We start from the raw sequence: 22,515 nt of genomic DNA on the forward strand, positions 1-22,515 counted from the left end.
GCCGGATGTTGAAGACACACATCTGGCCGTCTGTTCTTCATCCAACGGCTGGAAATTATTACTGGTTTCTAGCCAGTCCCTTAATTTAAGGTTGCCTTGGCTGTAAGCCTGTAACGGATACTAGGAAGGAAGGAAGAAGATGTTTGTGTGCACTGTTCTATCCCGTGAGTTTGCGGTGGCATTTCCTGAGCCTCTACAGCGAGAAAATGGGCAGTAATCGGTGCATGCATGTTGCTGTTGGTGCTCCTATCAATGCACGCTCTTGTCTACATCCAATCTACCGTTTCAGGGAGGCCCACGGCACATCTGGGTTCAGGACCATCCCTTCCCTCCCTCCCGTCTTAGGGATCCGGAAAAGCTGATGTGCCACGCACGTCGTAAACATACATGCGTTTTCTGTTTGGTACTATACACTGATCGAGCATACACTGCTCCATCGATGTGAAAACCACAGCTGCTGAACAGTTCAGTGAGACGTACTGATGTGTGTGTAAAGAGGTCAACGGGCTGATGTTGGATCAATTGTTCAGTGCAAAATATGTGTTGCAAACAGAAAGAGACATTATAGGGTTCACTAGTGAGTCTGATCTTATTACTTATAGCTGTGAAGTGAACTTATGGGCAGTGGGATATGGTCCAACTCTGTTAGATTGCCGGCCGCTCACTCATCAGGTCTGCAAAAACCTCCCTCCTCTTGAGCTTAAATATTAGTGGTACTACGTACTAATACGCGTTGCTCATAGCTGAGCTAGCATGCAAATTAAGCAGGCGAGACCTTAGGCGGAAGCATGACCGTTGGCGTCCGACCAAAGCACAACTTCCAAAACTGGCCGCTCCATGGAAGCTATAGCATTTGGACTTTGGTGCACTCCAGACTCGAGACTCTCTCCTCCATTATTCGCTCCTCGCATCGTGCCCAGCCCCCTCCCACCTCTATATATTTCAAGCCTCTCTGCCGTGGGAAAGAGCCTACCTAGCTAGCGTTGCTCTCAGGGTCTCACCATACACACTGCATATATGCATGTGAAGAAGGTGAGAGATAGAGAGCACTGCGAGTGAAAGCTAGAGCGGCAAGCTAGCAAGCTAGGCACACACGAGCACACAGATATAGAGTACTCAAGAACATTGTCACACAAGCACGCACACGCAGGAGCTCGACGCTGAATCAGATGGCTCGCCCGCTCTTGGCGGCGCTGGTGCTGGCGGCGACGCTGGCGAGCCTCGTGCCGCCGCTGGCGAGCGAGGCGACGACGTGCGAGAGCGCGAGGCGCGGGCACCACCAGTACAGGCAGCCGGTGGGCGTGCGGAGGATGGTGGTGGACGCGAGCGGCGCCGGCGACTTCCTGTCCATCCAGCAGGCCGTGGACTCCGTGCCGGTCAACAACAGCGTGCGCGTCATCATGCAGATCAACGCCGGCACCTACATGTAAGCTCTAGCTCTAGCTTCTCACCATTCTTCGTGTGTGCAGTGCCGAGCTTTCTTTCCTGACTAGACTGGTTTATTTATGCATGCATGCGCAGAGAGAAGGTGGTGGTGCCGGCGTCGAAGCCGTACATCACGCTGGAGGGCGCCGGGCGCGACGTGACGGTGGTGGAGTGGCACGACAAGGCGAGCGACCGCGGCCCCGACGGGCAGCAGCTCCGCACCTACAACACCGCCTCCGTAACCGTTCTCTCTAACTATTTCACCGCCAAAAACATCAGCTTCAAGGTGAGTCGCCAGTGGTCCATGGACGTACGAGACGTGACACGGGTCACAAGGCACAAGCAGATGCGGTTACGCGCCCCCGTCCCCGTGCTGCATGCATCAATGCGTACCGTCTCGGCAGCGCACTGTGCAGCAGGGGGTGCAGACAAAGTGACAAAAGCTTCAGGGTCACAAGCCACACATCTCGCGAACGCGCGCTGCTGTCTCTGTGCATCCCTGTTCCTGTTCGTTTTGAGATTTTGAAACTCGTAGTACATGCATGATGTGTTTTGAGTTTTGCTTGGAGCAGGCAAATCACCCGGGTTCGTCTGGCTACGGCCGGCGAGATGGACGGTAGCTGGCTGGAGCCTGGGCCGAGCAAATACGAGGCCACTCTGCTCGTGACTCGTGAGGTTGGCATGATGTGCGACTTGACTGACGTTGTGTTCCTATCTATCTAATGGCTTCACAGAACACGGCTCCAGCACCAATGCCCGGCATGCAAGGGGGCCAGGCGGTGGCGTTCCGCATATCCGGCGACAAGGCCTTCTTCTTCGGGTGCGGGTTCTACGGCGCGCAGGACACGCTGTGCGACGACGCCGGCCGGCACTACTTCCGCGACTGCTACATCGAGGGCTCCATCGACTTCATCTTCGGCAACGGCCGCTCCCTCTACAAGGTGCGTACTGGTACTGCTGCGTGCACATATATATGCAGCGCACTATGGCACACACATAGAGTACATTACATGTGCATACGTGGTAGCTCATGCTGAAAACACGTACGAGCAGGACTGCGAGCTGCACTCGACGGCGCGGCGGTTCGGATCGGTGGCGGCGCACGGGCGGCAGGGGCCCTGCGAACGCACCGGCTTCGCGTTCGTCAACTGCCGGGTGACCGGCACGGGGATGCTCTACGCGGGGCGAGCCATGGGGCAGTACTCGCGCATCGTCTACGCCTACACCTACTTCGACAACGTCATCGCGCCCGGCGGATGGGACGACTGGGACCACAACAGCAACAAGAGCATGTAACTACTACTACACCACTACTCTACTGCATACATATTCAAACACACACAGCATGAATAAAATAAATTGAGCAAAACTAACCTGCACTTGTTACCATAATACAGCACGGCGTTCTTCGGGATGTACAGGAACTGGGGGCCCGGTGCCGACGCCGTGCACGGCGTGCCATGGGCGCGGGAGCTCGACTACTTCACCGCCCGCCCGTTCCTCGGCAAGAGCTTCGTCAACGGGTTCCACTGGCTCACACCAGATGTCTGAACTCACAGACAGTTTCCAGCACCACAGATTCAGCAGACAAGATACATTCATACTATACATCACAAGCATACAAGGGTAGCACAGATATAAAGGAACTAGTACAGTATAGTTACTCGTTTTTCATCGATTTAAACTTCCCAGTGTAGTTACTACGTAGTTATTCGAAAGCACAGGCACAGCTGGCCGTGTACCAGACCAAATTGTTCATGTAATCTTCAAAAACTAAACAGCACAGTTGAATTGGTTATACGCCTGCCCATATATGATGCTTTGCAGGGGACAGTAACTCTTTCGAGGGTACATGTATATAGCTCAACGCTGCTTCATGTGGTACAAGGACTGGTATCAACAGAGAACAATTTGTCATATTTCTGCAGCAGCTCGGCCATCCCAGTAGACCTGCAAAGGTAGAGGAGATCCTATAAAGTCAAATCTACTGCAAAAGGTGCACTCAACTTGCAAACAACATACAACTATTATAAGGAGTAGTTTGTAAAAAATATGTGGTTAATAAGGTACCAAGATGTAAAGCACTACATCTCAACCGAGCAAATAGAGCATTGATGCTTCATCCAGTTACATAACACTTAACCTTGGAATTAAAATCTTACATCTATTCTTGGTAAGCATGCATGTCGGTGTATTTCATTATGTCAAGTTATATAGCAGGCACGGGCCGTTGACTTACTAACGACAGCCAATGAATTTTCTCTTTTGTTAACACAGTTGCCTGATTCCCACTGTACATATCTTGAAGATTTCAATAGAAGGCTATATGTCCGTTTTTCTAACCATTTAACAGGGCAATGATTTACCTACAGACAGCCTTCAACACCATGCATGACATGAACCATCACTGTTAAGATCTATCTCTCGCATTACAGATTTGTTCAAGTGGATTCTGATGGACCTATGAGCTGTGTTAGGCTCCCCACCAAAGTCCCAGCAGGACATTAGAAGCATTATGATAAATATTCTACAGATGTTAATGTTAGTTTGACGTTGTTGTGCTGTGGAATCTAGTTAGTTAGTTACTTGTTTACTAATTCCACTAGGGAGGATACACAGGATTGCTCCGCCATGTAGTCTGTCATTCCTCTTCTTTTCCAAATCACATCCAAAAGATGCTCTCAAGTTATTATTACATCCTGAATTAGAAATAAATATGTGGTTTCCAAAAGAAGTTGTAATACCAAACGGGATGTCAGAAGAGAAATATGGTAGAAATTCTTATAAAATACTCACTCCGTCCCATAATGTAACACGTTTTTTGACACTACACTAGTGTTAAAAAATGTCTTACATTATGGGACGAAGGGAGTACATATACACTCAAATCAGTGGACCCTAATATCTCAAATTTGATACAAGTGCATTACACCCTCAATATGATGGAAACTAATCATAAATTGACATAAGTGGGCAATCGATGTCAAGTATGAAGTATCTCTATAATGCGATAAAAACAGATAGTGTGCGGTTTTTAGGTCACAGAATAAAGCTGGTACAGCCAAATATTTCCAGAAAAAAAAACCAGACTCAGTTTGGTAGAGCCTGACTATAGCCAAGCCACATCAGTTAAATGCAGTATTGCAAGTAAGATTGTTTGTAGTTGGGCTTTTTATTTACATACAAGGGCTTTATTTATAGATTCAGGTAAAAAGCCTTCATTCCAAATAGTAAGATTGGAGGCTGCTGACCAAAATTATATAGTTATTACTACCAAGAGGCTAAGTTTGGTGTGGATCATACGAGTTCCAGAAAATATTATTTCCAATACTACCCTGAAAGACATTGATATTCGATGGGAACATCCTTTTTTTCCGTACAGAAACACAATTGCTCAACTAAATTCAAGTTAACAATTACAAAAATAAAATCTAAATTAAATACATAGGATATCCCTCCTCGCATTAAGTCATAGTTAGAAACTTAGAAGCAATGGACAGAGCCACATATAATGACAATGAGAGTAAATAGCTAAGGACTTACACTTACTGCATGGTACTCTCATAAACACGAGGAGATGCAGCATGAATGACACCACTGGGAGGTGGACCATATTCTCCGATCTTGTACATGAGTTTCATTATCATGGAGAAATTCTCAGGCTCGTCATCATAAACAGTAGTAAGGTTCACCATGGACTCAAACTGCTTCACATACTGTTCATAGTTTTCCTTATCTAACTTTTCCTTGTTATCTTCCAGCCACTTTGGGTATTGTCCAACATACTCCTTAAAGAGCTCATAAAGAATCTCCTTGGAATAAACTTTCGGTATCGATGTCTCGACAATGTCCTAAAAAATTTGCAGGATATGTTATTGCCCTGTCTGGGGTGTTTTATTTACTCAGAGGCTAGTTCCGAAAAAATAGTACTCCCTCTGTTCCTAAATATAAGTCTTTGTAGAGATTCCACTAGATGGACTACATACGGAGCAAAATGAATGAATCTATACTTAAAATACATCTATATACATCCGTATGTGGTTCATAGTGGAATCTCTACAAAGACTTATATTTAGGAACAGAGGAAGTACTTGATACAGAAGAAAAATAAAATGATGATAAAAATCCAAAACATGAGGCAGAGTAAGAACTAAACACAGAAATATTACTTACATGAGGGGTGGGGTAAATAAAGTTTTTCCTGTGCTCATAAGTGTGTTTTGATCCACAGTTATTGCACAAAGGAAGCATACCAATGGATAGATAGGAAAGAGTAATTATTGAGGGAGGGGGTGCATTATCTTGCAAAAGTGGGTTTACGTTTCAGTTTGGTAAAAAAAACTCGTGACGTTTTAGCATATGAACTGCCAAAAGATGGGACCTATCTAGTTGAGATGCCAAGTCAATTATGCTGCTCCCAGATAAGTAGCAGTCCCACTGTACAGAATCACAAGACATCTTTTACATCCTACGAATGTAAATTTAGAGAAATATTCCTTCTTAAAATAGTGGAGAACTATTCTTTTCCTTAAAACAGTGGAGAATTATTTGTGTAGCGGACAGTTAACAAACTGTTCTAGAATCTAACAAGACATCATGAATTCGTCATATGAAAGAACATGGCAAGGAAGTGCTTCTCAATATATCACAAAGACATTTCCCCGAAGAAGATCGAGTCGACTTCAGAAGTTGGATTTCACCACAGTGACTTATATACAATATAAACTCCAAAGAAAGAGCTGATCGGCGAGACAAAGCTGTACATAATCAAAACTCTCTCCCGGTGTATTTCATATCGCCATGAAAAATGCAGAAGAAAACAACATACCTGCATGCCCTCCACATTCAGCAAATTGTCTATCGCGTCCTCATCAAGCCTCCGGTCCAGATTGCCTCCAGCTGTGGCACCAGAACCTGCCTCTGGGTCCAGCAGCCGCATGAACTTCGTTGAGACTTGTCCGGCCAACCTCTGGGTAGAGCAGCCCTCATGGAGTCCCTCTGCCTGTGCTTTGATGACTTGCGGCACCTTATTGTGCAAAACGTCTACTGCTCCAGCAGCGGCGCTGACCAGAATTATATACACCAATAAATTCAAAAGAACAGATAATGCTAACGACAGATCAACACTTAATAAAATCAAATGTTGAGTTTTAGAATTCCACATAAATGCACATGCAATAAATACAGTTGAAAACTTAAACTAGCAAGCATCCTAGTTGTATAGAAAAATATGAAAAAAATGCTTGCAAGTAAGACTGTACTTGGGCTTTTTATCTACAAGGCCTTATTTATAGATCCAGTACTACCGAAGAAAGGCATTCCTATTTGATGGGAACATCCATTTTTTCCCACAGAACATAATTATTCAACTAAATTCAAGTTAAGAATTACAAAAACAAAACCTAAATTAAACAGAGGATATCATTCCTAGCATTAAGCCATAGTTTAAGGACTTACAGTTGCTCCATGGTACTCTGATAAAGACGAGGAGATATAGCATGAATGACACCACTGGGAGGTGGACCATATTTTCCGACCTTGTACATGAGTTTCATTATCTTGGACAAATTCTCAGGCTCCTTATCATAAACCGAAGTAAGTTTCACCATGGGTACAAGCTGCTTCAGGCACTTCTTGTATTTTCCCTTCTCTAACTTGTCTCTGTTATCTAACAGCCACTTTCGGTATTGTGCAACACACTCCATTATTAAGTCATAAAGAATCTCCCTGGAATAAGCTTTTGGTATCGATGTTTTGACAATGTCCTGCAAAGTTTGCAGGATATGTCATTGCCCCGTCTGGAGTGTTTATTTACTCAGATAGTTCAGAAAAAATAGGACTTGATAAAGAAAATAAATAAAATGACGACAGAAATCCACAACATGAGGCAAAGAAAAAACTAAGCACAGAAATACTACTTACATGGGGGGTGGGGTAAAGAAAGTTTTTCTTTACTCACAAGTGTGTTTTGATCCACAGTTATTGTAGAAAAAGAAACATACCAATGGATAGATAAGCAAAAGTAATTATTGAGGGAGGGGGAGCATTAAGCATGTATTACATAGATCTCAGTTCGGGGAAACTTTGTTCATTCTAGAAACAAAGGCCATGGTATACATTATGTTGCAAAAGTGGGTTTACATTTCATCAGTTTAGAGATAGAAAAACTCATTTCAGCAAATGAAATGCCAAAAGAAGGGAACTATCTGGTTGAGATGCCAAGTAAAGTATGGTGCTGCCAGATAAGTAGCAGTCCCTCTATACAGAACAACATCCTGCCAATGTAAATTTAGAGAAATATTCCTTCTTAAAACAGTGGAGAATTTCCCCTAAAATACAGTACGGAGAACTATTCTTATGGCCGTCGTTAGCAAAGTGATCTAGAATCTAACAAGGACATCATGAATTCGTCATATGCAAGAACATGGCAAGGAACTGCTTCTCCATATATCACAAAGACATTTCTGATTTCCCTGAAAAAGGTCGAGTCGAGTTCAGAAGTTGAATTTCACCACAGTGCATTATATACTACAATATATATCTGACTACCAATAAAGAGCTCGTCGGCGGGACAAAGCTGCATATCATCAAAACTCTTTCCGAGCACACACATTTCACATCGCCATGAAACACACGCAAGAAAACAACATACCTCCATGCCCTCCCCATTCAGCAAACTGTCTATCGCCTCCTCATCCAGCCTCCCATCCAGATCGCCCCCAGCTGCGGCGCTAGAACTCACCTGTGGGTCCAGCAGCCGCATGAACTCCGTTGAGACGTGTAGGGCAAACCACTGGGCGGAGCTGACCCCATGGAGCCCCTCTGGCTGTCCTTCGATGGTTTGAAGCGCCTCGTCGTGCAAAACGTCTTCTCCAGCCGCAGCGCTGGAGCTGGGCTCCCGCGACCCCACGAGCGGCGTCAGCTTCGAGTAGTCCACGCAGCGCGCGCCCCTCCGCTTATCAGGCTCAGGCATCATCTTCGTGAGCGCATCGCGTACTCTAGCCGCGGCGCCAATGCCGGCCGTGTCCAGGGGCGGCCCGTCCCGCTTATGGCGCATCACCCTCTTGCCCACGTCGCACTCGCGATACCCCCTCTCCTCCGCCACCGAGAGAGGCCGCTTCTTCCAGCGCCGCGCCTCCTCCTGCAGCCTCCGCCCCAGCTTCAGTATCGACTTAGTGCTACCAAGCACTGGTATCCCAAAGTAGAACGGCATCCCCAATGACGGGGGCGGCGGCGGCGGCGACGGGGGGAGCTTGCCCTCCCTGCAGAGAGAGCTAGCGTGAGGCCTACGGGAATTCGTGGCGGAATCGAGGGATCTGGACGTGGCTAGATAGATTCCGACCTTCGGAGACGCCAGTCGCGCAACGACTTCTTGTGCTGCTCGCACGGGTCGCACCACCATGTTGCCGGGGGCGCCAGCGGGTCCTGAAGCTCCGTCCCCGGGCCCTGCACCGGCGCCGACGGCGACGACGATGGCACCCCGTCGTCACTGCAGAGGGAACTAGCTAGAGTCAGGATCGCGACGAATTCGCCGCGGAACTCGAGGGTTCAGAGGTGGATAGGCTAGACAGATTCTGACCTTCGGGGACATGCCAGGGGATCGAGGCCGCGCGCCGCCTCCCACTTCTCGCGGAGCATCTTCTTGCGCGCGCACGAGCTGCACGCCCGCTCCTCCAAGGCCCACAGCGGCAGCGGGTAGAAATCCTCCATCGTCCCCGTCACCGACGCACCACCATCGCCCGACGACGTCACCGGCGCAGAGGGCGGCGGCGCCGGGGGCCCGATATTCCTGCGGAGGAACCCGGCGTTAGGGCTACGCAGATTCGTACCGGAACCCGAGACGCTTGGGGTTGGGGGGAATGCGGGTGGGTAGGGGCCGACCTGTGGGGATCGGGGCCGGCGGGGCTGCGCGGGGCGATCTCCGGGGGCTTGTCGTCGCCGGCGTCGGCGGAGGGGGCGGTCGAGGCCATGGGGGCGGCGATGGGTCGAGGGGGGCGGGGCGGTTGGGGGGTTTGGGGATTTGGAATGGCGCGTTCGGTTTTCGCGGCGGGGACGAGACCGAGGGGGGGCAGAATTGAGACGTCTGGCGAAATTAATACGGGTCGGGTGGCCAGGCCAGGCCAAGTACCCGTCCCCGTCCGCGCCGCACCGGCCCACTCGCCAGACGGACTCCGCCACGATGTACGGCCAGATTTGGCGCCTCGTCCCCAACGCCTGCTCGCCGCTGCCGCCGATCCGCGCCGGGGCGGGAAGGGGCGGCTGGCCGGCCGGTCGCCCCGCGCCACTCCGCAGGCCGGCGCTCGCCTCCGCGGCCACCCGAGGCCTATGCCGCCCCCTCGCCGTCTCCGCCCAGTCGGCCAGCCTCGACGCCGGTTTGAGGTTCGTTCTTTGCTGAATTTCGTATAAGAGAGCATCGAAGTTATCGCCCGTGCTCCGTGGCGAATCGGGTGCAAACTGGAAGGGGGATTTAACCCATTTTTGCTGAGCATGTGGTACATGCGCCTGCGTATTCTTGTCTATCTAATTGATGTGTGCACGGTGCTTCCATGTGTGGAGTACAAACTATGTCTGTCAAGTACAGTAGTAGCTTCAGACATCAGTGGTTTGTTGAAAGCAGGAAAGAGGTGTCAGTGATTTTACTAATGAACTACACAGTTTGGTACTAGTATCTTTGGATGATATACTGGAAAGTGAAAACTATGCTCTGTTCATTCAGTTAAGTTTGGAATGCACATGGATGTGAGTGGCTCACACTGTCTCTGGTAATTCTGGTTTTTCAGAGTGGATAAGTTTTTCGAAGTTGAGATGAAGGTGCGCGACTATGAACTCGACCAGTATGGAGTTGTCAATAATGCTATCTATGCTAGCTACTGCCAACATGGTGAGTTCAGACTTCAGACCAAATTCCAGCTGAATCTCTCGCTAGCGAATCTCTCATTGTTGTACACTTGGTCAGTGAACATGATTCAGATGCCATCTTAAGAACTCGTACTTCATTCAAAAATGAAATTTATATAAATTCATATCTCATTCGATGACATTCTACTTATATCGTAAGCATGATTGTAGTTTATATTGATATCTCTCATTGGATTCTATGCCTTCAAGTTGAGTAGGCCGTCATGAGCTACTTGAGAGCGTAGGAATAAGCGCAGATGCAGTAGCTCGCAGCGGTGAGTCGCTGGCCCTCTCTGAGCTGCACCTCAAGTACTTCGCGCCTTTGAGAGTAATGCCCTCCTTTCCTATGTTGAGCAAAAAATAAAAGAAGTTAAGATACTTGTTGCAGTACTGTGAAACCAGTAACATTACAAGTTCACACTTCAACATACTGCCATAGGTTATCTTCAGACCTGAGTTCCATTTTTGTATTTTCTTGCGCTGTCAGAGTGGTGATAAATTCGTCGTCAAGGTGAGGCTTGCAAGCATCAAAGGTATAAGGATGATATTCGAGCACTGCATTGAGAAGCTGCCTAACCATGAGGTATTATAAATTCAGAACAGAGTAATAAGATGCAACGTATGTTTCAAGCATGTTTGCAGTTCAAACAAGGCAGCAACGACATTCAGTAGCATTCTGGAGTGCATTGTGTCAAATATGTACAACTTGTACAATTTGTATTCTGTTTCACGTATAAATTATTCCTACGCATTTCTGTGCCACCCATTCTATACAGCCAAATATTCATATATCATGATAAAAAGTTTTTTTGAGATTTATATATGTTGACTTTGCATATCTTATTTTCTCATGTCAGTTGATTGTGGAAGCAAAGGCAACGGCTGTTTGTCTCAACAAGGACTACCGCCCTACCCGTGTGTCTCCAGAGTTTCTGTCCAGGCTACAGCTCTTTTCATCCGTGGACAACAGTGGTTAAGTGACGGTGATCTCAGCAACAATCTTCTCGGATGATTCTGATAGCAGCCATGTGATGAAGAGCTACGTTCAGTTTCCTGCTGTATCCATGTAACTGCTATTTGGAATAGTGTTGAACTTGTAGACATTTGTAACCCAAAATTTGTCGAGTGGTACTGAAGTAAATGTATACAACCTCTATATTGTTTTGAAATGTATAAACACTCTATAACCCACAAGCGAAAGAAGCTCGTCTGACTGGACTCGGGGGCATGAGCTACTCCTAGTTCTAGCTAGTGCTTCAGCATGGATTCATCTCTAGGTAGTTGGCACACGCCAGGTTCTTCAGAGTCTGTATTTTGTACGCAATCACCATGGTCTATCAATCAGTTTATTATAAATGTGATTTACAATTGAATAAATACTTATTGTGAAATACTCCCTCCGTACCAAAATAAGTGTCTCCTTTGTACTAAAGTTGAGACACTTGTTTTAGGATGAAGGGAGTACTTGAGAAAGCCAAATGCCGACGACACAAAGAAGTTAATGGCAATTGGAGTAGCAAGGGATTTTTCAGTTATGCTTGGTTCAATCTATTACGTGTGCATTTATGCAAAGGAGAGAGAGAGAGAGCGCAACAACTATCATGCCCTTCAGTGAACCCTTCAAATTGAGAACATGCTCCTCTTTTTTCGACATCTCTTCCTGGATGCTCATCACCACTGTCACCTCAACATCTTTGTCATCGTTGATATCTGAATCAGACGAATCAATGAACTCTTTGAATATGTAGTCATCAAGCTCCTTGTGCACAAAACCATCATCTGGTGGATCCATCGTTTGCCTACAAAATGAGCAAAAGAATCCGCTCAAACATTTCGTCAAACACATCACGGGCGAGGTGTGTGTCCGACCGAGTAGGGCGTACAGGGGCAGCGCATGGGGTGACGATAGTGCTCGGGGCGAAAAGAACGACCTGGAGGGGTTTAGGGGCCGTGGTGGCGGCGCTTCGTGTTGGGGACACAAACGAAATTAGGGTGGGGACGACAAAGGAGCTAGGCAAGGGACGGCATGGATGAGGCGAAAGAGAGGAAGAAATCAAGTCCGGTGGGGGTTAGCGACGGTTTGGAGGGGATTTGGGTGGGTTCGGCCAATCAGATCCGACATGATGGACGCTTCCGAACATGTTCGGGTGTCTCTAAATCCGTCTCAAGGATAGCCTGGACATATGCGCCCGATATGGTGGGTCCCATTGGGTGGCTTTTTTGCTCCGGGCAGTGTCTGGACCGTTTGCCTGGGCGTATAGGGGGAGATTGGGGGTCTGGTTGGAGATGCTCTAAGATGGAGGCGGACATCATACAAATGGGCCTCCCCTGATTTTGCCCTAAATTTCAAGAGAAATCGTAGGATGGGTCGACAAATGGACATTATTAGGACAATTGGGAGATGCCCTTGGATTAGTTTTTTTTTTTGTGCAAATCCCCAAATGGGAGTTTGGGGGAGAAACAAGGGGATGCCCTTGTAAAGGCCTTCCTTGTTTTTTTTTAGGCAATTCGTTCCAGCCGGTGTCATACAGGCACTGTTCTACAGCCCAGCCTAATATACATGCACGAACATGCATCCCCATGGCAACGGTGCTTCGGAACAAAGCGCAGCTGGACTTTAAGGGCCAAAACGGATGTCCCCATCAATTATGTTCACGCTAACTAGCTAGGATTTGCATCAGGAACTGGCAGTAAACAATGCAAGGATACGAACTCGAAAACACTCGGCCAGTGAAAACCAGTTCCCAGCTGCCCAGCGTTTCTCTGACTGCATTCAACTACTCCACCACTAAAACATTAGAAAGAAAAATGGTACACTATGCTAATCTTCAGCAGGATACTAAACAAGCACTAGGTTCCTAGCATGACTAACTAACAGAACCGGTAACAATCCGCAAGTCAGCCACCGGAGATCTTGTTGATTCAAGCTCTGGTCCAAAAGAACACCTTGCCGCCGGAGCTTGCGCAAGCAAGATGCCCAACTTTATATGGGTGTGCCGAAAACCTGCACGGAATGGCCGTCATGTGTTCACTCTCCAGGCTTGCGCCGTTCGAAGCTGAGAGGCTACTGTCATCGCCACCAACTGAGATAATATCTAGTGCCCTTTTCATGTTCCCGATAAACAGGTCGGTGTCGTTCCAGCCCCAGATTGCCCTGCAACAATCGAATTAATCTGCGAGGAGATATTCATGCAAGGTCACGAAGCTAGCCAGTAGGTGAAAGGAGATATCATACTTGAATGTAGAAATCCATCTGCCTGTCTGGTTATTATGCTTGATAATGTGTGACCTATCAAAGTCATCCCCACAAAAGACTCGGACAGTATCGTCGAGGCTGGACAGTGGACAGAAGAAAATTAGGCCTTCTGTAACAACATAATTCTGTATAAACTACACCTCTGTAGCTAAATATAAGAATGTGTATTTAGTGAACTGCAAAAACGTCTTATATTTAGTTACAGGGATAGAATTAAATAAGTGCACTGTTTAAAACAGTGTACTGTCGCAGACAGGGGGGAGGGGGGGGGACAGCAGCTGTTCTAAAGATGCTAACGGGTTAAGGACGGTATATGCTATGGGGGATTATTTAATCTTCAGTAATTGAAGGCCAGTTAAGGGTGAAAAGGCAGAGGTAACAACTGTGTGTGATGGTATGAAGATGATGATGTTTAGGAAAGGAAGAAGCTAGCAGGGGCAGAGCCAGGATTTCAGACCACGCAATAGAGAAGTCAAGACGATATTAAATCTTAAAAAATATGACGCCTATATCAGATTCAGCGACATATATTTTGCAATTCAAAAGATAATGACATTTCTGTAGTAATCTTTGAAGCATAACACAAAACTGAAAAATAAATAAGTCTTTCTATCATATATTGCCTTATGGCAGTTAACTAATCAATTACTCCCTCTGTCTCATAATGTAAGATGTTTCTTGACACTATATTAGTGTCAAAAAACGTCCTACATTAGGGGACGGAGGGAGTATATGTTATTAAAACAAGAGGCAAATGAGCCACACCCTGTTCTTCCATATAAACTAAAAAATATGATCTGTCAGATTATGTGGTGAGCCCATATTATAAAGGTCTAGACTCTAGACTTAATCTCACAAAGCATGCTTAATATACGGGAATTGTACTCCCTCCGTTCCGATGGTTTAGGCATATATTTTTTCTCGGTTTTTCCCGTTACTAAGGCGCAGGGTGGGACTCAAGGGCTATGGACGATGTTAAGCCCCCAGGGTATAGCAATGGAAGGAAGAGTCGGCCCAACCACCATGGGGCGGCCCAAGCCCAAGACTTGGAAGCCTACCGCGTATACCAGGGCATGTCAACTACACATGCAAGACAAGTACATCCTGAAGATCTAGCGAGATTCCACAGATTAGGCTGGATTGTAACCGACTCAGATACATGTAAACCCTAGCCTTGTCACTCAATATAAGGCATGGCAGGGACCCTCCCCCCCCCCCCCCCCCCCCCCCAGCAGCAGCCTTCTTTCACCTAATAGCCTATACATTTTAGCCATCTGAGGAATTTGGAATGAGTGGGATAGCTGGGTATTTGAAGCTAAGGTCGCGCCGGTGCAGCAGGTCGGTAATCAGATCAAGGTGGGCACAAATTCTAGTTCAGCAGGATGAGTTAGGTTCAGCAAACACATTCTAAATCAAACAGGAAATCATTTCTTTCAAACAACATTACAGACATTAACCACAGCAAGTGTAGGAAAAGTGTTACCTTGTTGTTGCTAGCATACTGCCACTAGGTGAGAAATAAGCTGACTGAACAGATCTATTATGTTTTAGAACCTTCAAGCTCTCTTCTTTCTTCCTTTTAAGCCTTCTGAGATCCCATATGCGTGCTGTTCGATCTGTTGAACTTGTGGCAAGCATATGTTTTTTCTCTGGATGAAAATCTATTGAGTTAATTGTATTGTCATGTGAATCCCATGTGGTTGATACCTTACCCATCCGCTCATCAAGAAGTTTCAGTTCACCATTTCCGTCACCAAAATATAGGCAGCTAGGACTATCTGGTGCTTGACAAAGTGAATAAACAGGATAGTCGCACAGCTGGATCATATTAAAGCTCTCCTTCTCAAGGTCCATAAGACAAATTTCACCCTCATAACTACAGCTGTAAATCTACAAGGCAAATATATGAAAGACAACAAAATTAGAATCATGATCGAATGCGGAGATGTTCAACAAAACATAAATCACTGTTAGAACATTGTCTTCTCACCCTATCATCAACCTTGTCAGAAGACGCTTATGCTTGTCAACACTACACGTATCAGAAACGGGAGCATACAACCTAGTCGATCTACCTTGAAACATGGTTACCATATGTTGCTACAGGATGCTTCTGGGGAAAAAAGGTCCTAGAATTAGCTGCTAGAGGATGATTGGCTGCTTAAGATTAATAAGGAAGAACACCAACAAAATCTAAAGCCCCTCTGTCTCCCCTAACAACTAGCCCCTGCCTTCTTCCATCCTCTCCCATGACCCATTTTGTACGGTCACCGCACACCGATCAAAATGTTCCCCTATCGTCAGATGACAATTAATCCAGAATATCGACCAGCCAACCCTGCAGTCCCCATAACCTAATATATGATTCTCAGCTGTTAAGCAGCAGCAATAATTTTCTTCAACAGTACATTTCACAGATGTCATCCTAGAAATAATCCAATGACTACTAACAGTGCTAAATATTATCATCCCTACAAACAATTGCCTATACAATAGAAACTTCTAGTGGCTTTATCTACATAGCTTCGAACTTGTTGACATAGTGAGTTTGGTTAACAGGAGACTTGTGAGTTCTTTTAGTGAACTGCGAAGTTATGTGTGTAAAAGATTTATGCACAAGTTAGCAAAGAGAAGTGCAATTTACTCTTACCAAATCCTGTGTTCATACTATCCAGCCACCCAATTTAAGCGAACGCCATACAACTAACTTAAATTCTAAATGTTAAATCAGTAATCAGAAAACCAGTAAAAGAGCAGAAGAACAGGGAGCCATCACCTTCTGTGGCGCGGCAGGGTGCGCCACGATTGCTGGCACAGGGCCCCTGTGAGGCAAATACTCGAACACCCCATCCGCACCGTCGCCATCCTCATCTTCCACCATGCCGTCCACAACCCAGAACCCAACATTCCCCAACTTGTTCCCCGCCGCAACCACGGTCCGGTCGACCAGCGGCAGGACCCGAACCCCAAGTATCCTGTCGGGCACCACCTTCCGAACGTTGGCAGGCGTCAGCACGAGCTCCTTCCCGGCATCGAAATCGTCCGCCCGAACCCTGGCAGGCGGCGCAAGCGAGGCGGACTCGATGATGGAGGACGCGAGCGAGGAGGAGAAGCTGGTGCTGCGCGGCACCGGAGGGGGCCCGGGCGTGGGCTCGGCGTCCGGGGAGTGGGAGGGGGGGAGCTGAGAGAGTCGGAGGGAGCGGCGGAGCTCGCCGGGGCTTGTCTTGGCGGCGGGCTTCTTGCGGGGCTGATTGCTGGGGCGTCCTCGTCCTCGTTTAGACGAGGACTTGATGGCGGCCGAGAGCTCGTCGGCCTTGCGGCGGAGGGAGGCGAGGATGGCCTCGTTGCGGCGGATGTTCTCCTCGCGGAGGCGCTCGTAGTCGGTGAGGCCGGCGGCCTGCCGCGACGCCATTATTCACCCCTGGACAGCGGCGGACCCAGGAACCAAATTTAGCCGGGAGGAACATTTTAGGCCTAAAAAAATTTAGGTACCAGCGCCGAAGGTAGCGCCGCTGCTGCCAAAGCTACGACCTTCTCGACGTCGGGCGGTGGCTCAGCAGGCAGCAGCGGCACGGAGCAGAAGACACCAGCGGGCAGCGCTCGGAATACAGCAGCAGGCGGTGGAGGCGCACGGAGCGGCCGGCGGCGGCGCAACAGTCGCTACTGGCTAGGGCTCGAGTCGGAGTCGGGGGAATGGAAGGGGATCGATTTGGCGAGATAGAAATAGAAGCCGATCGATTCGATCGGTACTTTGTTTTTCCCCTTTTTTTTAGGGTAGCGGCTGCGTGACTGCGTGTGGACTGTGTGGTGATCTAAGTTGGGCCTTAAGTGCAACAGCCGAGTACTGCTAGTGTCCACTTCAGCCCAAGCTGCTAGCGGGGCTCCTGGCCTTGCGCAAGATCTTATTAATCTTCACAGGTTTGGTTAGTGCTTCGGATTGCTTAGAAATTATATCAATCATCAAGAATGGAGAAGATCAATTCTAGTAGGAGAAACTTTACTCATTTAGAATTTTGTTTCGAGCATAGGGAGAACAATTTTGAAGCCCACTCTTTAGCAAAAGGAGTTGCGTCTCTTTCGGTGGGTCGCCATGTGTGGCTAGGGGCCTTACCGGTTGTTGCTTGTATTCCAGATGTTTCAAACTTTGAATAGAGCCCCAAGTTGCCACCAAAAAAAGGTTAAGATCAATGTTGACGCGGCTATGTCCAGAAATGATGGCTATGGAGCTGTTGGAGTAGCGTGCCTTGACCACAACAGCGTCTAACACCAGGTAAATAACTGATTTCGTGGATTGGTAGTACTAGCAGCCCTGCACTTTCCAATGCATCGTTTGAACAAGCGAAAGGCTTAATGTCACGCAGTGCCGTGGGATCATCAGACTAACAGATAACGAAATGAGAATATATTGAAATTCTTAATTCTCTAAACTACAGGATCAAGAAGGCACAGTAAAAGACCTGTACGATCCCATGCCAGATGAATTTCGCAGCCAGCAAAATGATGATCTGACATGTGTAACCACTCACACGCTCAAAGTTAAAATTCAGAAGTTAATCCTCTTTGTAGGCCAACGGATGTCTTCAGCGCACAATCAGATCAGCTGTACCATACAGGAACTAAATCAGATCAGCTGTGTGTAACTGACTCACACTCAACAGTTCAAACACCAAATCCAAAAGTCAATGTCCTTTGTAGGCCAAATAGTATCACCAGCACACTCGTTTAGAAATGTAGAGGTGTACGCTCAGAGTATCAGACTGAAAGTCTACAGAGAATGTTGAAGAATCAGGTGCCTACTGAGATAACAATCCCTATAAGTAGCAGCATTGCCGCGAATAACAAACATCATTGGTATCCACAATGCAGCAGATAGGTGTCCTCATTCCTCTTGCCACCGATCAGTGGGGAAGACTAGTATAGGATCAGCCCTTTAGGTGAGATTGTAGGATCAACCTAAACATTTCATATTTAGATAATCCAAAAAAATTTGAAAAAAAATGTAGAACATACCTGCGGGGTATGTCTACAACTTCAAAAAGAATCAGCTCAAAACTCGATCTACAGTTAGAGATTCAAAAAAGACAAATTTGAGTATGAATAGTGCCAGCTTGGGGTGAATAGTATTTGACACTATTCACATCAGATTTTGTCTTTTTTGGTCCTCTAAGTGTAGTTCGCATTAGGAGCTGAAACTTTTTGAGCTTGTACATCACACATGAATGTGTGTCTCCAAAAAATTTCAGAATTTTTGAACATCTTTTGTATTTTCAAAAAAATTGATCTCATTGATCTCACCTAAGGGCTGATCCTACACAAGTCTTCCCCACGATCAGTTCCCTCAACACCCACGCCGGGTATACATTGCTGGTGGTGGCAGTTCAAGTTACTGCAACCGTGTGATGCCCTTTGGCCAAGCATATCTCCACCAGCACCAGGTCAAGGCTGCTCCTAGAGCAATCAGCCCCCTACATGCTGTGACTACTGTGAACAGAAACCAGGATTACAGTATAAGGTTCTCTGATACCATCCCTCTTCTGTTACTTTATTGTAGCAAAGATATTATATTGGTGTGTTTGCTAATACTACTTGCTATGTCAGGAAAGACAAATATTTCGAAGTTGAGATGAAAGTTCAGGACACGGAACTTGACCGATATGGTGTTGTCCACAATGCTGTCTACAGTAGCTACATTCAACATGGTTAGCCATGTCAATTTTCAAGTGCTGCGGATCCTTCCAAAGTCAAATTATCTATATATAACCTTCATGTTGTAGCAGGTCATGACAAGCTATTTGAAAGCCTTGGAATCAGTGTAGACGCGATAACATCCAAAGGCAATGCACTCGCTCTTTCAGAAGTACAGCTTAAGTACATTGCACCTTTAAGGGTATGTTTTGCTAAAGCACAGCACAACACAGAAAACATAGATGCTGTAAAAAAACACAGAAAACATAGGACCACTGGTGCTGAAACTGAAATGAAATTCCTTAAGGATTTAACAAATATAAGATACAAAGATCAAGTTTATCAATTAAGATAGACATGCTGGTCATGCGATAGAGATACCATAATATAGTTCACCAACACATGATTTTCTTAGTCAGATTCATGTACGTCAGATATACCATATCATACAAGAAAACTCAATAAGTTTATCTACTTTTGCCAGAGTGGTGACAGGTTTGTCATCAAGGTGAAGCTCAGGCAAATCAAAGGTGTAAGAGTGATCTTTGCGCACACAATTGAGACACTGCAAGATCATAAGGTATGCATTTACTATCAATCTTGTGCATGTGCCAAGTGTTCCAACACAAGGTACTCAAATTCGTGGTCTATTATCAACTAGTATATTTCTAAGCATTGCCATGTATATCTCACCTTTTGAACTCCTTGCAGCTCGTACTGGAAGCCAAAGGAGCCGTTGTTTGCCTTGACAAAGACTATCGTCCAACTCACATATTCCCAGATATGTCGAAAAAAATTCTGCAGTTCTTCTCATCCAAGGATGACTAAAGCATCGAAAAGAATTGCCACTAGTCTTAATAAGGCCTAATGTATGTGATATCCTGGAGTACAACGTTGCAATTGATCAACAATACTGATCACCAATTCACTGTAGTTTCCTCACAGCACCATATCTCACTAAAAACATTTGTATTTTACAGTGCCGCTTGAACGCTTGAGCTGATCTTAAAATGCTTTACATCTCTGTTAGCAAGTGCAACTTGGACACAAGTAGTTTTATTTCTTTTTTTCAAGTGGTGGTAAGACTATACACAAATCAGATGCAAACAATTGAGCAAAAAATTGCAGAATGTGCATAAGGCATAATAGTTTACTTCCAAAGGATATCACAACAAAAATAACTCATTCACCTGGAGCGTGGCTGATGTTGCAATGCTGCCCTCCTTGAATCCACTACTACACTTTGGTCAATGTACAGACCTAAATTATGCTGCTACGACGCAAAATTTTCTCCTCTGTGGTCTTGCCTTAACCCATTGCGTGCTTCAGCGAATCACCAGCACCAGCCTGGAAGAACAGGCACGAAAGGGCGAAGTCTGCAATGAAAATCCCAACTAAGGAAATGACCACTGCAGACGTTGTGGACTCGCCAACGCCCTTGGCTCCTCCGTGGGTTGTCACACCCCATGCACAGCTCACCACCGCGATAATGGCACCGAACACCTGAGATTTTATCAAGGCGCTGATCAAGTCCCACGGACGCAGCGCCTTGCGTGCTGACTCCAGAATGATGCTGGTGCTTACACCAAAGACGGCGTCGGCCAAGAACGCCGAGGAGGCGAGCCCGAGGGCGAAGCTGATGAGCGTGAGGACAGGGAGCGCAAGCACGCAAGCGAGGACACGAGGGACCACGAGGTAGTCGATGGGCTGTGAGCCGAGGACGCGGAGGGTGTCGGTCTGCTCGGACACCTGCATGGTGCCGAGCTCGGCGGCAAAGGCGGAGCCAACTCGGCCGGCAGCGACGACAGCGGTGACGACCGGGGTGAGCTCGCGGGCGAGCGCGAGGGCAAGGACGCCACCAACGGAGCGGTGGAGACCGAGGCGGGTGAACTCGCGCACGAACTGGATGGTGAAGGCCATGCCGACGAAGGCGGCGGTGAGGAGCGAGACCCCCGCGCTCCCGGGGCCCACGCGGCGGAGCTGGGCGAGGAGGTTGCGGCGGTGGACGCGTCCCGTGAGGACGCGGTGGAAGACCTGCCCTGCGAGGAGCAGCGCCGAGAGCCCCCGCCAGATCGCGCGCGGCGGGGTCCAGTTGGAGAACAGAGGAGGCGGGGGCGTGGCGGACGGGGGCGGAGGGGAAGGCGAAGGCGCTGAATTGCTGCCGGCGGTGGCCGGGGGCGTGAGGGAGAGGCGGAGGACGGGGAGGCGGCGGCGCGGCGAGTGGAGGCGGAGGAGGTGGGATTTGGGGCAGGGGCTGGCAAGGCGGAGGAGAGGGTTCGTCGTGGCGGAAGTGGGGCGGAGGAGGAGGGCGGCCCCTGCCGTGGTGGACGACATGGTGTCGGTGGCGGTGGCGGTGGCCGGAGATCGGGATAGTGGTGGTCGCGGTGGCCGTGTGGGAGTGGGTGGGAAGCGATGGGGAATGGCCGTATCGGCGGGGAGGAAGGAGTCTCTGGTGGGCCACGATAAAGGCGCTACTGGGCTGGACAAGAAATCCCCTTAAACATCCAACCCGGTTAAATCACCCCCCGTCCAACTCAAAAGAAGAAAAAAAATGTCTCAAAAAAAGATAAGGTTAAGTCACCACCCAAACTCTTGCAAAATCATACAAATCACAAATGTGCCCCTAGGTGGTACTCACTTACCCACTATAACTACTGCTCTCCTCACGACAGCCGTCGCTCGCTCTTTTCGCCGGCGATGGACGCTAGCTCTAGTTTGCAACGGGCCATCCAGGAGTTTCGCGCTCGAGATTCGATCAAGCTCGCAGAAGAGACTGAGACTTCATGGTGGTTTCCCAGCGTGAACATGCTAGTCGCCCACACACAGGGGCTGCTAAAGATTGCGACGCCACAGGAGAGGCTCACATGTTATCACTACAAAAAAATACACTTCCGTGATGATACGTGTTTGTCACAGTAGGTCGCATTTTTTGTCATGCATGTACATCCATGACAATTTTATGACAGAATCAAGATAGTCATACTTGTGCTGTCGTAGAAGTGTTCCATGATATTACCAAAATTATCATCACGGAAGTGTCCATTTCCATGATGATAAATCGCGCGTCACATAAGTGCTTTCGTCAAGGGTGACCGACACGTGGCATCCACCGTAACGGAACACCGTTAAGCTATCGGGTCCGGTTTTGAATCCGATAACCCGCTAACAGCCTCGACCAATGGGGATTTTCCACGTGTAAAATCATCATTGGCTGGAGGAAACACGTGTCGGCTCACCGTTGGGACAGATGT

At 47.5% G+C, this 22,515-nt stretch overlaps 5 protein-coding genes across 5 annotated transcripts; 2 read left to right on the top strand and 3 right to left on the bottom strand.

Annotated features, from left to right (window-relative positions):
• The first annotated feature begins 957 nt into the window (after positions 1 to 957).
• LOC109772210 (probable pectinesterase 68) lies at positions 958 to 3,223 on the top strand. Its single transcript, XM_020330902.4, has 5 exons — positions 958 to 1,426; positions 1,522 to 1,711; positions 2,160 to 2,366; positions 2,479 to 2,717; positions 2,823 to 3,223. The coding sequence occupies exons 1-5, from the start codon at positions 1,170 to 1,172 to the stop codon at positions 2,974 to 2,976; spliced, it is 1,047 nt and encodes a 348-aa protein (XP_020186491.1). The 5' UTR covers positions 958 to 1,169; the 3' UTR covers positions 2,977 to 3,223.
• Positions 3,005 to 9,475, bottom strand: LOC109772221 (uncharacterized). Its single transcript, XM_073508945.1, has 8 exons — positions 9,307 to 9,475; positions 9,005 to 9,214; positions 8,768 to 8,914; positions 8,078 to 8,687; positions 6,883 to 7,190; positions 6,254 to 6,488; positions 4,969 to 5,276; positions 3,005 to 3,375 (listed from the first exon to the last, which is right to left on the bottom strand). The coding sequence occupies exons 1-7, from the start codon at positions 9,393 to 9,395 to the stop codon at positions 4,971 to 4,973; spliced, it is 1,905 nt and encodes a 634-aa protein (XP_073365046.1). The 5' UTR covers positions 9,396 to 9,475; the 3' UTR covers positions 3,005 to 3,375; positions 4,969 to 4,970.
• Positions 9,476 to 9,508: 33 nt separating this feature from the next.
• LOC109772209 (acyl-acyl carrier protein thioesterase TE3, chloroplastic) lies at positions 9,509 to 11,510 on the top strand. The gene is made up of 5 exons (XM_020330901.4): positions 9,509 to 9,804; positions 10,206 to 10,306; positions 10,542 to 10,651; positions 10,811 to 10,906; positions 11,181 to 11,510. The coding sequence occupies exons 1-5, from the start codon at positions 9,605 to 9,607 to the stop codon at positions 11,298 to 11,300; spliced, it is 627 nt and encodes a 208-aa protein (XP_020186490.1). The 5' UTR covers positions 9,509 to 9,604; the 3' UTR covers positions 11,301 to 11,510.
• A 1,424-nt stretch (positions 11,511 to 12,934) lies between these two features.
• Positions 12,935 to 17,380, bottom strand: LOC109772208 (DNA damage-binding protein cmr1). The gene is made up of 5 exons (XM_020330900.4): positions 17,111 to 17,380; positions 16,356 to 17,000; positions 15,063 to 15,469; positions 13,559 to 13,657; positions 12,935 to 13,477 (listed from the first exon to the last, which is right to left on the bottom strand). The coding sequence occupies exons 2-5, from the start codon at positions 16,989 to 16,991 to the stop codon at positions 13,246 to 13,248; spliced, it is 1,374 nt and encodes a 457-aa protein (XP_020186489.1). The 5' UTR covers positions 16,992 to 17,000; positions 17,111 to 17,380; the 3' UTR covers positions 12,935 to 13,245.
• Positions 17,381 to 20,198: 2,818 nt separating this feature from the next.
• LOC109772207 (protein TRIGALACTOSYLDIACYLGLYCEROL 1, chloroplastic) lies at positions 20,199 to 21,744 on the bottom strand. Its single transcript, XM_020330899.4, has one exon. It carries the CDS (start codon positions 21,596 to 21,598, stop codon positions 20,573 to 20,575), a length of 1,026 nt encoding a protein of 341 aa, XP_020186488.1. The 5' UTR covers positions 21,599 to 21,744; the 3' UTR covers positions 20,199 to 20,572.
• Between the last annotated feature and the right edge of the window lie 771 nt (positions 21,745 to 22,515).

This window comes from Aegilops tauschii, chromosome 2 (assembly GCF_002575655.3).
Source record: "Aegilops tauschii subsp. strangulata cultivar AL8/78 chromosome 2, Aet v6.0, whole genome shotgun sequence".
Lineage (NCBI taxonomy): Eukaryota > Viridiplantae > Streptophyta > Magnoliopsida > Poales > Poaceae > Aegilops > Aegilops tauschii.

What these genes read in the sequence shown, in the direction of transcription:
- LOC109772208 (XM_020330900.4), bottom strand. Translation starts at nt 16,991, where the DNA reads ATGGCGTCGCGGCAGGCCGCCGGCCTCACCGACTACGAGCGCCTCCGC. An exon ending in ACCCTGCCGCGCCACAGAAG is followed by an intron (nt 15,470 to 16,355) that starts GTGATGGCTCCC and finishes TTTGCCTTGTAG; the next exon opens with ATTTACAGCTGTAGTTATGA. An exon ending in AGTATGCTAGCAACAACAAG is followed by an intron (nt 13,658 to 15,062) that starts GTAACACTTTTC and finishes TCCACTGTCCAG; the next exon opens with CCTCGACGATACTGTCCGAG.
- LOC109772221 (XM_073508945.1), bottom strand. Translation starts at nt 9,395, where the DNA reads ATGGCCTCGACCGCCCCCTCCGCCGACGCCGGCGACGACAAGCCCCCG. An exon ending in CCCCTGGCATGTCCCCGAAG is followed by an intron (nt 8,915 to 9,004) that starts GTCAGAATCTGT and finishes TTCCCTCTGCAG; the next exon opens with TGACGACGGGGTGCCATCGT. An exon ending in CAGAGTACCATGGAGCAACT is followed by an intron (nt 6,489 to 6,882) that starts GTAAGTCCTTAA and finishes AATTCTGGTCAG; the next exon opens with CGCCGCTGCTGGAGCAGTAG.
- LOC109772209 (XM_020330901.4), top strand. Translation starts at nt 9,605, where the DNA reads ATGTACGGCCAGATTTGGCGCCTCGTCCCCAACGCCTGCTCGCCGCTG. An exon ending in AGTACTTCGCGCCTTTGAGA is followed by an intron (nt 10,652 to 10,810) that starts GTAATGCCCTCC and finishes TTGCGCTGTCAG; the next exon opens with AGTGGTGATAAATTCGTCGT. An exon ending in AGAAGCTGCCTAACCATGAG is followed by an intron (nt 10,907 to 11,180) that starts GTATTATAAATT and finishes TTCTCATGTCAG; the next exon opens with TTGATTGTGGAAGCAAAGGC.
- LOC109772207 (XM_020330899.4), bottom strand. Translation starts at nt 21,598, where the DNA reads ATGTCGTCCACCACGGCAGGGGCCGCCCTCCTCCTCCGCCCCACTTCC.
- LOC109772210 (XM_020330902.4), top strand. Translation starts at nt 1,170, where the DNA reads ATGGCTCGCCCGCTCTTGGCGGCGCTGGTGCTGGCGGCGACGCTGGCG. An exon ending in ATCAACGCCGGCACCTACAT is followed by an intron (nt 1,427 to 1,521) that starts GTAAGCTCTAGC and finishes ATGCATGCGCAG; the next exon opens with AGAGAAGGTGGTGGTGCCGG. An exon ending in CCAAAAACATCAGCTTCAAG is followed by an intron (nt 1,712 to 2,159) that starts GTGAGTCGCCAG and finishes ATGGCTTCACAG; the next exon opens with AACACGGCTCCAGCACCAAT.